This window comes from Tyto alba, unplaced genomic scaffold, assembly GCF_018691265.1.
Source record: "Tyto alba isolate M040663 unplaced genomic scaffold, T.alba_DEE_v4.0 Super-Scaffold_6, whole genome shotgun sequence".
Taxonomy (NCBI): domain Eukaryota; kingdom Metazoa; phylum Chordata; class Aves; order Strigiformes; family Tytonidae; genus Tyto; species Tyto alba.
This window is the reverse complement of record NW_024881327.1, coordinates 22,809,343-22,824,129: the sequence shown is the minus strand read 5'-3', so window position 1 is coordinate 22,824,129 and position 14,787 is coordinate 22,809,343. Positions and strand designations below refer to the sequence as shown.

Here is a 14,787-nt window from a genome sequence, read left to right as displayed (position 1 = left end):
TCTGAAGGATATTTCCCCCAGCTAACTACCAGATCCTGAATATTCCTTACACTGCCATGGCAGAAGAGTCCTTATCACCCCTATGGTAAGTACAAGAGAGTAAAACAGTGACTCTTTAGCAAGCACTGTCTTATCCTGGGAAAGGAGAGAACCAACTCAATACCAATAACTGGTATGAAAGTACATCAGTATGTCATATTTAGCCCAGTTTCATGTGCTTAGCCTTAAGTCTCCAAAATTAATAATTTTATACAGTTTGATAGAAATAAAGTTTCTTATTTCTTTCCATCTGCAAAAGAATAATGAAGAGGCAGAAGGAGCAAAATTACTAGTTTCCTCCATGGAGTTCTCTCTTCCCTCCATCTTCAACAACATGTTTGTTTTTGTTTTGTTTTAGGTTTTTGTTTGTTTTTAAAAATAACCATTCCAGTATCTTAAAAGAAAAAAAAAAATCCTGCTTAGACTAAGTAACCTGTAAAATAGCCTGGAAGAAGCAAATATGTATGACAGGCTTCTTATTAAATATGATGGTGATACAGTATTCCTGAATTTTAAGAAGTTGCAATATAAAATATTTGCGAGAATAATCTAGGCCAAGACATTTAAATATAAGTTATCGAAAATCAAGGTCCTTATACAGTAATTAGAAGACTGCACAGAAGTTTAGCAGTGAGAATTTCACAAATAAATTTCAAATTTCACAATTTCCTATTAGATAACAGGCATACAAAAATCCTGTATCAAATTGCTTTGAAGATCTTAAACTAGTTCCTCAGCAGACAAAGGTGTTCCAATCAAGAGTTTAAAAACCCCAACCAAACCAAACCCACAAAAATGGCTAAAAGCCACAGCTCTTACTGAGTTGAATCAGACTTGGACCTAAATGCAGTGTTTTTGGATTAAATGAGAGCAAGCAGATAATATCCCACAAGAAGAGAACGTTATGTTTCTGGCAGCATAGTACAACTCAGTACTTCTTTGTATATTAGACTATAAAATTACCACGTTCCAGAACAGCTGAAATAAAACTGATACCAATCTTGGAACTTTAGTTATAAGTACAAAAGAAACTGATATTAAAGCCTGCATCAACTGTTGCTGCGTAAATCCGTAACTGATTTCCTTAACTTCAGTTTTTTCTTCTCTCAAAAGTTTTCAAAGCAGGGCAAAAGTTTCTAGGGTAATATCAAACTGATTAGTTCATTATATATGTCAAACAGACTAGAACAAATAAACAGTAAACCACATGATATGCATTCTACTCTAAACTCCAGGTACTTCTTTTTTTTTTTTAATTAAATGTTGCTAATTTAAAAATGCCACCAGTGATGCAGGATTCAATAAATACAACCATTATAACTCACACTTTTTTCTAAAGAGCTCAAAAACATATCTACACCTTATATACCCTTCTATCCAATGTCAGATAACAAAGCAAGGTCATGCAGATTATCTGTTGAAACTAGTCTTTCCTACAAAGGCAGAACTTGAAGTATACACTTGGAAAGGTACTCAACCCAGGAGGACGCACAGACTACAAACATTTCAAAGCTTCCCTTATAAAAAGGATATGAAGCTGCAAAGACACCATAAAACCCAGTGTCAGAGTTTTCAGGTTTTTTTATCTGACTGATGCCAGGAGCAGGTTTACTGCTACTTCCACAGGAAAACAGAAATCATTGGAATGGAAACACAGATGTTATGTACCACTATATTAATATTTTAAGAAACCTTTGTTAAAAAGAGTTCAAAAAATTAAATCCTAAATTGATTAGTTTTTACCTCAGACTGCAGGTGCTGGATCACAACAGTTAACGCTTCAAACTTCTGGTTACTGCTTGTCAGGAATTTTTTCAGCTGCAGGATGATTCCACTTTGGGTCTCGCATTTTGTTTTGTACTGTGTCAACTCGGCTGTTTTTGTGCCAGGCGAATGCACATCTGTGGAGGCTTGAGTCTGTATGCAGGAGCTCCTGGGACTCCACTGCTTGCCCTTGTCAACTGAAACGACAACAATAACTAATTAATATGCACTTTATGTTGAAGTCTCACCAAACCTTAAAAAGACAGTGCAAAACAAAGTAGTTACAAACTCTTGTAAACACTTCCTGAAATACTAACTAGGAGAAAGGGTGATTTCAGTAGCACTGCAGAGCAGACGCTGTCAACTACCAGGTTAATTTCTAGCACCATAGGTATACAAGGTTTTGTGCTTCATTCTCACCTTCATGTATTCTGTATTCTCTGTCTTGCTTTTCAACATACTCTTCACACTGTGCTTGCAATAAATATTTTCATAAAATGCAAGATCTTAGTCATCCTACCTATCCAGTACCTTATTTCTAATGTAAGAGTTGACCACTTCTGTTCGCAACATGGATTTCATATTTCCTGCACTCTAAATTATTGTTGAATACAAACCCATTTTCCCTATGTCTACCTGACCTTTTTCTTTCTTTCAAAATTTTCATTGCAAGAACTCCCCTCTCTGAAGCTCAGGTTTGAGCTTTATGAACTAGAGGTCCTGCAGCATTTCTTAGTGTCAGCACTTTCAGTCACAAGGATGAGACTTTTAAAAAATGATCCAAAACATAATATATTTCAGGTTTGCCCTGCCACTATTCACAGTCCAAGAATTACATTGTAGATTTAATATTTCTAGTTATGTTGCAACCTCAGTCCCTCCACTGCACACAATCATCTCGTGTCAGAGGAAATCACATTACATAACCCAGCACAGGACTTGTAAACACCACGGAGGCTACAGGTTTCTTTGCTGCCTTCAGACTGGGAGTACAGTACTGCTGTGCAGAGAGGGCCAGTCTTCCCCGTTTGATCGCAGTGGGAACGAGCAAACACTTTTGCAATACAAGGCTGTTGCAATACATAAATATCCCTTGGCAATTTCATGAAGACATCTGAGTAGATTACTTTGTGCAGTTTCAACTTAACAAGATTTCTTCAAGATAAAGTGAAAAAACCTGAGAGGCGAGATTTGGAGAAAAGAAAAATAGGAACATGTGGAAAAAATGGGGGACAAACTAACCAACTAGAAGCAGTTGCTCATGAAACCCTTGCTTGAAGGTCATCAAGTGATTCTGGAATAGTGCCAGTGGCGTAAGGTTCAAATCACACAACTGGAGACAGTGTTAATAACAAAAGCTTTGATTATCAGTTAATGTTAGATCAGACTGACACACCAACTACTGTATTAATACAACAGTCTTGTACAGCCTTCACTTGTTTTCAAAGCATGTGAAACCAAGTTTCCTCTTCAAAACAAACACTGATGTGATCTGTGCCTCTCTTACTGAGCTGGTATAAAGTGCCTCCTGAGCCTATTAGTTTTCCAAATAAACCCTCTCTAGGCAAGATTTTCTGTCATCCCTCACAGTTAGAAAATCGTCAGCATATTGCTTTATCATGTTCAGATGCTCTTGTATTTTTGGAAAATTCACTACCCTTCTGCTCATAGATGCTGACTGTTAAAGGGTGTATTTTCAATTAGAAACATACTGCCTTGCAGTCTAATAGGGGGGCTATCAAAAGGTATATCAACATGATAACCCAAATCAAAAAACACTTCTGTAGGGAAAAGAAGGATCAACCTTGGCTGCCAGTTCCAGTCAGCTTATTTTTACCACCATTTTAACTAATGTGACCACATCTTTTCTCGCAGTGAAGACATAATGATGTTCTTTGAGTAGACCTCTAAGTGAATGACAGTTCACATTCGAGAGCAACCATTTCAGATTTCTGTAAATTTTATGGGGAATACTGTGTTTAGGAAAATCCTGGTTACCTTCTGAAGCTCCTTCAAAAAAAAAAAAAAAAATCACAAGACAATAATCAAGGAGAAAAAAAAAAAAAGAGCAGGGACTAGAGACTAAACATGCACAGGCAGTCCTTCCCTGTCCTACTGGCTCAAGTATTCCTGCTCCCTCATATATTCTACCTCCCTTCCCAAATACTCCACTTACAATAAACAGAGAACTAGAGCACTCTTCTTGATTTAAGGGTACTGGGTAAATTCACTGATACAGATGCTATCACCATCATCTAATTAACTATATGAAGTGACACTTGCATCCATTTGTAGGACCCTGACAGAGCAGCATTAAACCGGAAAAAATATTTGCAGACAATTTTGATTCTGGGAAAAAATTACATCATGAACCTCACAAAGTTATTTCATTTAAATATAGTGATACAACAGTTAACCACAAATGACACAAGACTCCAGATATCCAATGTTCCCAGAGTTCAACCAGCCTTTATCAGGGTGCCAGTTTCACACCATTGCTTTTATTGTGGCACCCAGACTACCAAATCTTTTCCTAGAAGCTCATTCAAACATCCAACCAAGCCAACCCTGGATACCATACTAAAAAAAGCCGAACAAAACGCATGCACTAGAGAAATTCAGTGACATTCCTGTTGGCAATTTTATCATAGGCATGTGCTATACACAGCCACTTCAAATGTTGAAAAGCATTCTCTGCTAGCATGAGCTCTCTGTAGCATGAACTGTCCCTACAGATTAACGCCAGCAACACTTCAATGCTTATTTATGGCCTCTGTACCTCTGGGCAATGACAGATTGTTTCCAGATTTGTATAGAAGGCATGCTGTGATGTCAAAACAGAAGCCATGCTTTCATTAAAACAAAAGCATCGTGAGCCTAATTATCAATACAACACATCAGTGATGGACTCTTATTTAAAGTCAGTATTGGTTACCAGTCCAAGTCCTCCTCACTTCAGCCTTTTTATTTGCCATCTTTACACAGTCAGACCTGTAAAGCAGAACAATTTCTAGTCTTACGTTAGGTTCTGGACTCCTCTCCAAAAGGCTCTAAAACACTGTACCCAATCCAGTTAAAATGCTTGATTGCAGAAGATTAGAAATCAGTACCACATGTAGCACAGTAATTGGAAAAAATCACTACCTAAGGTCCTACCCTTCTCTATACCAGTAAGGAAAAAAAAAATAGCAGTGATTTTGCAAAGGTTGAGCCTTGTGATATGGAATCATTCACAGAAGATTCGATGTATCACTGGCAAAAAGAATACCCCATGACCTCGGAGAAGGTCCAGAAATCCTCCCATTCCCTCTGCGGTCACTACAGGAATGTCAGCTGTGGGCTCCAGTCCTTTGGGGAGAATATCAGACCCACCCCAAGCTTTTTCATAAAGCAAACTGTTTCCCATACATAGCTTCTCTAGTTAATAGACGTTCAGAAGCAAGTAATACACAACTGTGTGTACATGAGGCTGTGTTCCATAAAGTTATGATCAAGTGCTGGGGTACTGCCCAGTACCTGAGATTGTATTGACTGGCTGGCTATCTCAGAGCTTGCCTAGTACCGCGGGTTTCCCGAGTTCCTCTGTCATATGCACTGCTGCCGGATTATCAGATGAAACATCTATCACCCGCTTTTTGGTTTGGAGAGCCAAATCAAAGACTTCCTTTCCTTATCATGTACTAGGAAGATCTGTGTAGTAATGTCTATGCTAGCTAGAAATTATTTTAAACAAGAAATTCAATTTCCAAAAAGAACTACATTTCTTGAAAGCATTCCAAAGAGCCCAAACAAACTACTTGCCAAGCACAAATAGGAACATCCTCACTTTTGCAGTCACCATTGTCTTACCCCCAAGCACCTTCTTTTCGCATTCCTCATCCAAACTGTTAGCTTCCACAGGTTTTTCAAAACTGCGTGCCTTGTGTATGCATTTTTCGAAGAGAAATCCTTGCTCAACATTTTCTCTTGTAGGAAGATGCAGGCTGGTAAAAACTTTCTGCCTTTCCTCCATTCTCTGGAAAGCCTTGTCTACGCATGTTAAATTGGTGCTCACTTCTTTGATTAGTAAGACCAGATCAGCCTGAGTATTTAAACGAGCTTCCATTTCTTCTCTTACTCGCTGGATTTCCTCAAGCACGGTTCTTATATCCAAGTGACTGGACTTCACCTCCGCTTTGAGATCTTCTTTCACCTGTTGTTGGCTTCTCTGCAGTGCTAACACTGTTCTGATTTCCTTCTGAGATGCTTCCACGTGATGCTTTAGTTCCTTCTGTCCAGCCTGCATCGCCTCCTGGCTAGCTTTCACTTCTGCCAACAGAGCAGCGAGGCACTCCATCCTGATCCCACGGGCTTTGCAGGACCTCTTCCAGCGTCACAGTTTCCAAGCAGTCAGGGACATTTGTGATCTGGTCGCAGAGTTCCCTGGATACCAAGAGAGCTAGCACATAGCCCTTGTTATGGTATCCTACCTCAGTATACAGTGTGCTGCAGTGAAGGTGCTCGGTAGAAGTCTAGTACAAGGTGAAACAAAGGCACTAAATAAAATACTTCAGTAAGCAGTGCTCTAGAGCCGGAGCTCCTTCTCAGTACTCAGCCAGAGCACTAATCAGTTTAATTGGCAGATTATGCCACACCTGAATTTTTTAAAATCTTTTGCTGACATCACTGTATGTGGGACGTCACCCCAAAAGCCACTCCCAACAGTCATTTGATCTGTGCATCAATCAAAGTATGCCTGGGCATCAGTAACCAGGTTTCTTGCAACACAGCCAAACACTCGGCAAGAACACAGTAGCTCTTCCTTTCCAACACAAAGGCTCAAAAAGAGCCCAAATTGCCTGCAGGAGCTGAAAGCTGAACAGTTCAACAGCGCTTAGTTATTTCAACTGTATATTCAACAAGGTGATTATACACCTGTCCTTCTGCTAATGCGTGCAGTGAGGGTTCAGAAGTACAGCTATGAGCATGCTGGACATTGCCCCAATCCCACTGAATGCCCCCCTCATTCCCACAGCCAGCAATGCTCTTTTAGCAGTCTTTGGAAGAACCCAGATCCTGAGGAAGCCCTCTAGTCCACAAACAATAAACAGTTACCAGAGCAATACAGGAAAACTGACTAATAAAGTATTTTTGGCAGACTAAGAAGACTAAGCCTTTTAGCTACCAGGTCTGAGTGTTAACTTTTCTCTGTAAAAGCTAAGCCTTCTTACTTTTAAGTACAAAACTCATAATAGGTCTAGGCTCCATGTAAAAACAGGTAGATTAATGACATCAGGATGTTAGCTGTTTTGTTACACGGCAATTTAATTACCCAGTCACTGGATTCAGTTTGGAAAAAATGACCAATACAACACAGATCTTGGTTTACAGGAGGCGTCAGTCTCTGCCTTCAAAGAGGTTAGCTGGTATTCAGCGCAACACCCAGCATTCAGAACAGGACTCGGAGCAGCACACAAGTTGGAGTTCAGGAAAGCTTTTACACCACACCTTTGGCCCTGTCATGGCTCCAGGATGCTTGTGGAGATAGTGATGATCCCACAGACACCCCAGAGCACAGGACCTATGCTGTTCCATCCTAAACCACAGTAATCCCCATCAGCACCATTTTGGGCTAGGAAGTGTTATGAAGCACGCAGATAGTCTGTGCACATACAGATGCAGGGTTTCCAACTCACCACAGTGCTGCTGGCCAAAGAGCCAGTCTGAGGAACCCTGCTTGCAATGAAAATTTACTGTTCACTTTCCAGTTTGCCTCCTACACTAGTCCAAGCATACTTATGGGACCAGGAAGGTGTCAGAGATACCTCCTCCACACAGAGCACCTCACAGCTTGCAGGTATCTTCCAAATGTCCTGCTATCACAGCAGTTACCACAGGCCCCGGCAGACACAGGGCCGATGGTGGAGCTTTTTTCTGAGTCTATCACCAGCCACAAGGCTGGACATGGGCTTTCTGATGGGATTTCTCTGGTACAGATACAGGCCACAGGCATAGTTTCTCCCCCCCCCCCCCTCAGCCCCTTGCCCCATTTCTAGCTGGACAGCTATCCTGAGAGCTCCTAGGCATTACTGTTCAGATACAGTCACCACTGAAGGCCGGTATACAAAAAAAGACTGAGAAGCACAAAGTGAACATCTTTGACAAAAGTCTTAGTTAAGTGAAGGGAGTAAGGTATGAGCACTAGCAATACTTTTGCATCCCTTGACCAACACCTGCAGTAATTCAGCTCAGCAGTAAAACTCTTCATTCCAACCTTCACCATACATTAGTGGTTCCTAAAAATCTCATGAACAGAAATGAAGTACTTGCAGAAACTTTGTCAGACACTGGAAGCAAATGAGAATCCAGCTGAACTGATTTCGATACAGGTGGAGAACAGGGGTGTGTCTCTGTAAGAGGGAGGGTATTCACCAGCCTTATAGATGTAACCATCCAAGATCTAACGCTTCTGACAGCTTTTGGTAGTATAAACCCAGAATCTGTGTTGGCTAAGAACAGATCGAAGTGCCATCTGCATTATTCTGGGGATTTTAAAGGTATAATTCCATGAAGAGGGCATGCAGTGATTTCAGCTGGGTTAAAAAAAACAAATGGGTATGCGGTAAAAGGGAGTATCCAACTGATACCCCCTTGGTCCCTCTGCAGAGGAATAGGCCCCTCCAGACACTGACTCAGAGCAAAATCCTAACTGGGACATCACGAAGGGCTTGGGGGGGAGCCCTTCTCTATTAGTTACATCGAAAGCCCACCTGACAAAGCTTGGGTGACTAATCTGGGTTCTCCAATTGTCATTCCTGTCCAATGACACTAGCTCCAAAGGCTGTAGTCTCCTTTCTGTGTGTGTGCACACCCCCCCCAAATGACAACTTCTCTCTGCTATAATGTAATATACTGTGAAGAAAAGCTCTCCTTGGAAACTGGTCTCTTGCCCTATATGAAAACATACATTCCATCCAGAATGTAATCACTGTGTTTGGTACGTTGCTCACTCAAACTAAGAGGTCTGATCACTAAGGATCCTCATGATTTGTACAGATCATGCTCTTCATGTAGCTTCTAGGCAGGTTTCATTTACTTTCTTCCACTCTGGAAGACACTCTTCAAAAACTTACCTGAAATGAAATTTGTAGGTAGATACTGCAAAGCAAACAAAGTCTACAGAGGTAGCTGGTACTTTGAATTTTATAACCTGTCTCTCAACAGGAATACTTGGTAGCTAATAACACACAAACAGTAGCTTTCAGCAATGCACAAGCTTCCCAACAGGGAATTCATTGTCTCAGAATTACCAGCTTCTGCTGCTGTACATCAGCTTCTGCTCCAGCCAAGCTGTCTCTACCCTTGATGAGTCTCAAATATCTTAATGTTTTCTCATGTCTAGGAAAAAACCTTCTTGATTTCATAGGCTAAAAGAAATCAAACACTGATGAGAATTTCCTCTCAAGAGTAAATTAATTATTAAAGCACAACAAAAAAAGCCTTATTTAAATAAAATCTGGTCTATTTGGGTAGGACACGTGTGTGTGGGATGGTTGGGTAGGGTGCTGTTTTTTAAAGTACTTCTTTTGCTTTATGGAAACACAGAAATCTTTTATGCAATTATCTACCAGCAAACACAAAACACCCCTACTTCTGTAGCTCTAATAGAAGAACAAAATACATGAAGTTAAAACATCTGAGAAGCACCATGCATAGTTCTGAGGTCAACACAAATTCACTAAACCACAGTAATATTTTACAGTGTTAAGTAATATAGCACAATTGAAATATTAAACAAGAAAGTTTAGTCAGAGCTTACAGTGAATCTTACAAAAATTCCATTGCTTCAACCTTCAGGGTGGTTTCACATTCTGCAAGGCTGACCAGTTTGTACAGCTAAGACTGGGGTCAGACTTAGAACAGCAACCAGATATTTTCACTTCCCAAACATGAAGGAGGAAGCATCTAGTTACACCTACATATTGACCTTTCTCTTTTTAAAAAAATCTTTTACACCTAAGTATAATTAGTAAGTGAATACACTCACCCACCGCAAAACAAAACAAAGCCAAATCACAAACAAAAATGCCCCCACCCTTGGACGACTTGACATTAGGCTGGCAAAGGGTCTGAGAACTAAGGAGAAAAAATAAACTGAAAATTAAAAAAAAAAAAACAGAGCAAGGACCAGAAAGGGTTACAGAACAGAGTACTTGATACGTATAATAGTAAAGAACACTTGGACAAGAATATATCCTTGCAAACTAGATATATACTCATCTTTATGAAATCTGTCAAGTCACAGCTAAAATACTGAAATAAAGGTAGGGAAATGCTGCCAACACATCTCAACACACACCGAACCAAGTTATGGGAAGCATTACAAAACATGTATCCTGTATGATATTACCAGTCACGAAACACTTATAGCTAATTATGTTCAGTGGAGTTGTGAGCTGGATCAAATTTCTCCAAGTACACTGATAAAAACTAAAGTAAACTTGAAGGTCTACCTGTTTTTATTGGGGCCTGAAGAACACACACCTACACTGCTGACCTCTACTCTAGATGCTTTATCTCCTCCTCCTGTAAGCAAGCTAGTCCCATTGATGCAGTACTGTGTGACCCATGGGTCTGATTCTAGGGTTTTTCCTTCAGCAGTTACCAAATCACAGTCTTGCATCTGAGCCAACCCATCAGCAAATACATAACTTTGCCTTGCATGTTGATCTTTACACAGCTAGTTCTGAAGCCTCAAAAGAACCTCTACAATTCTCCCACCACCCTCCCCAGCCACCTTCTCCCCTGCTGCAATGCGTACAAGCTATTTGAGCAATGCAACAGAAACACTGATCAACCATTTGATCTCATGGCTTTGATTTGAAAGTTTGCCTCATTACGAGTTATGGCACTTCAGAGAGAGAGACTTAAGAACATCCATACAAATAAGGAAGCTGTTGGGTTTAATCTGCAGCAGTATATACATCATCTTTGAGAGGACCTGGAAATTTGGCTACCTGTAAATTACCACCCTAAATTCTTTCAAAACTCCTGCTCTGGGCTATAAACCCAGGAAGCAGTTTCAGACAAATACACAGGGAAAACAGTCACAAAACTAAATTAACGGTGTCTGCAGAGGGCCCGACAGGCTAGACTTGGGATAGAAGTCTTCCAACCCCCGCAGCCACTCCACAGCTTGGTCAACTGTATTTTTTGCCTGCATCCAGCTTGGCAAGTGGCGAACACATAGCTCCCTCATGTACCTCATAATCCAGAGTAGTAACTGTACAAACACAGACTCCCGAAGAAGTGGTGTTTTGTTTCTAAGCTCTGCCTCAGGCCTGTCTGTGTAAGCCAGTACAGACAGCCCTGACTTGCTCTGTTCACACTTCAAGCACACCAGTCATGAGCCAGTTCTAGTCTGCAGCATAGTGACTTCATTTTTCAGAGTTGTGCCTGGATAATTTGCCCAACTGAAATGCTTAAGAAGATGCTGTAGCTCAGGAACTTTTCCAGCTACTTATTTAGCTAGTCTTGTCTGAAAGCAGCTGGTGGAAGAGAAATAGAACTTCTCATCTTGCATCTCCCTCCGCATCAACATAGTCTGAAGCTCAAGACGACAACTAAATGCCTCCTGAAGCAGCACAGCAGCTCTCCCTTTCCTTTACTCTTACTGTAACCTCTTGAGTTTCCCTTCTTCAAAGTCAGGGATTAGCCTGCATCCAGGAACATCGGCTTATTTTAGCTGTCATCAAATCCTTTTCACGTTTTTCTGAACAAAACAACCAACCACCACACCAAAGAGGCTTTTAAAAAGGTTGCAGGAACTGAACAGAATTTAACTGCAGGCAGGTAAAAACCTGACTGGGATGCTTACACTGACTCAGCACAATTAAAACATACACAGCAGAAATCTGTCTGCCTTCCTTTGCAGGGGTACAAAGGTTTTTCAGCAGATTTTTCCCTAAAATGTGGGTACAGCCTGGAGGGGGAGTGCAGAATCATCACATATTATTCCAGGTACCCAGTTTGAAGTACTGTTTCTGAAGTCTGTGTCCGTCCTCTCGTGCCAACTCATCCATTGCCTTACAGTATTATAGCATTGACTTCTAGCCTCAGTACAGCATTTTAAATCCATCCCTTTTCGCTCCTCACTTCTCACCACACAAATGGATATTCTCTTTATATACACGATAAAGAAAAGGAAAGGGAAATCTCAGATGTATTTACACACTTCAAAGAGCTCTATGCCTGTGTAATTATTTAATCTCATGCTTAACGAAGATGTATCTTGCAGCACTGGCCACACGGGGTTTCACACTGGTAGGAGCAAGTCTCTTCTGAAGCAAAACCTATTTAGCATGTCAAACGCTTCCCTGTCCGTTACAATGCTGATTATTAGGTAAGAAACCAAATGTTTACAGACCATGCTGAGTCCTGCAGCCTAAAACTGTTACCTAGAAACTGCAATACATCACATGCAGCTCTTTGTTGTGTCAACAAGCAGGAAGATAATAAACAGAGCATGAACCAAGGGCACTGTTTTGTTACAGTGTACTTTACACAGAAACAGGGGTGCAAGAGGAAACCTGCAAATAGAGGAGACTGGGAAGAAACCGAGAGATAGCAAGCAAAACCAGTTTTCCAACTGCACACCTTTCTAAGCGAGCTTTTGCATGATCTCTGTAAAAGGCTCAGCAACACCAAGCAGTCCTTTACTTCTGCACAAGGGTTTTTCTTGAAGACAGATGTGAGCCTATTCCTTGCCAGTTAATCTAACACCTACTTCATACTCTTTCGGGCTCTGAAGTGATAACCCACAGTGTGTAGCAAGCCCTCTGCCCTGCAGTGTGATGGTCTAGACTTTTTCTGTTGGGTTATGAGCATGACCCTGCTGTCTTCCTGCAACCAGGAGGCACTGGAGGCAGCCGTGAATCCAAGGCAAGCAAAGCACCAACAGTGCAAGTGTGACATTGCACTAAAGCTCCTAGATAAGCCTCAGTACATCACTTTTCCACCTCCTATCCCACTAGGCTCTCACGCACATGACAGCCTTTGAACTGGGTTCCCTGTGTGCATATGCTTATCAAAATTAACCACCTGTTAAAGCCTCAGTATTTCTCAAATAAAAGCACACCTTTATCCAAGTGATTAACACTGATGTGCCTTTGTTTCCCTAATTTGTCACCTGTCCTACAGAACATGGCTCTTGAGCTTGTACAACCGTTTTAGGACATTGTCAGATGCACTACTGATTGCCCGGAACAGTGTTTCCCCCTCTTTAGGAAGCATGTTAATGACACATATTTTCATTTAGCAGTAATTTGGTATTATTTGTTACTATACTGATTAAGCATACAGACTCCCCATATGTTGCATTAGCCTTCCATTTCTCAAGATTATAATTTATGTTTTAAAACCTACACTAACATTATACAGGAGCTTTGCAAGGAGCTACATTATGATGTTTGTGAAAATACTTAACTACACCCAAGAAAATGCATTACCTTTCCGATTGCTGGTGGCTTCCAAAACAAAAACACAAAACCAAGTATTGCCTCAGCTCATGTCATGGCTGCAATTGCCTGATCAACCAGCCTGTACATTTTTTAAAAAGCAAGTTTTGAAGGCAAGTCCAGTGATCAAAATTATTGAACTGTACCCTACGCGGTCTTAGTATTACATGTTTCTTTGTCATTTCACCAGTAGCTGTTTCTTTTCCAGTCTTGATGATGACAAAGTTTGTATCAGGTGAGATGATGTCAGATGGCCACACATCTGGTCACCCCCAGTAACACTGCACTGATGAAGTCAGTGAAGATGGCAGGAAAGAATTTAAAAACACTTCAAAATAGCAATGTCCAAACTTTCTAGCAGATTAGAAGATTAGAAAAGATAATTTTTACAAAGGACTTAAAGGAGTCTTAGACTTGAACATTAAATATGTAATTAATGTACCAGACAGATGTCTGCTTGTTAAATGAATAGCACACTTGCAAATCTGACTAGTACTCTGAAATCTCAGCATTGTGACCATCACACTTTTACCTTATGTACCACAGGCCTGTCTTATACAGAAGCACTAGATGAGTTTTGAACATTTAATATAAAAAATCTGTATGTCTCAATACTGCATTTACAATATATTTAGTCAACTTTACTGTAACATCTAGAATTGAATTAGGTTTTCATCTAGCCAGTAGATACCAAGCACGAATATGAACCACATATCAACTACAAACATAAAAATATTAATAAACCCACCATACATTCAGAGCTGACTGTAAACTAAATAAACAAATTTGAAATGCTACACAATTTCCAGAAGACAACTCTTAGCATGCACCACCTAGGCTACCAGAGGATCAGGTTTGTTCTGGCTTTTTTCTAAATAACCAAGAGCAATAATGATGCTTGATTTCTTAGCTTGTTCTGAAGTAGGACAGAGCTTGACCGATGCTAGTTAACCACACAGTGCTACATACCACTGTGAGCAAAAAGAAAGCAGGGGGGGTCGGGGGGAGGGAATGGCAGGAAGATGGTAGAACTAGTTTACTTATACTAACAATGCAAAACCTAGAGTATTAGCATTTTGACATGAGAAGGACTGCACGTATGTATACTGATGAATCAGCTCTTCATGCATCTTAAAAATAATACTGCAGTGTGATCCATTTTTAAGCACTAAGACAAGAGGATGCAAAGCAATTGCATGAAGATGCATTACGGTGTGCTGCAGCTTTGGCCAATAAGGACCGAGTTAAAGTTTGTAATCTCAATGTATTATCCTTGCTTTAGATATTTGCATTTTGCTAAATCAGTTAATCATATACTGCACAGGCAATCTGAAATTATTCAATTCTCCAACTTCTGAAAGAAAGAAGTAGTGCTATATTCAGAAGCTAGCAATTTACATAAGGGGTTTACGATTAAGCAAGTTTCTAGTTCAGGTGTTGCTCTGGTTATGCAGACATCTGAAGCAGTCCTCTCTTTCTGCATACCTTC

The 14,787-nt window shown here is 40.5% G+C and overlaps 1 protein-coding gene across 7 annotated transcripts in view; it reads right to left on the bottom strand.

Moving 5' to 3' along the window:
• The window catches only part of MTUS1 (microtubule associated scaffold protein 1), a 126,228-nt gene that overhangs the window by 27,776 nt on the left and 83,665 nt on the right, over positions 1 to 14,787 (bottom strand). For 6 of the 7 annotated variants that reach the window (XM_042807754.1, XM_042807753.1, XM_042807755.1 and 3 more), the window contains one exon: positions 1,783 to 2,000. In XM_042807754.1, the coding sequence (XP_042663688.1) occupies positions 1,783 to 2,000 (218 nt within the window). Of the gene's footprint in view, positions 1 to 1,782; positions 2,001 to 5,652; positions 6,366 to 14,787 lie in introns of those variants that run through there. The other variant, XM_032999006.1, reaches the window with a different exon arrangement.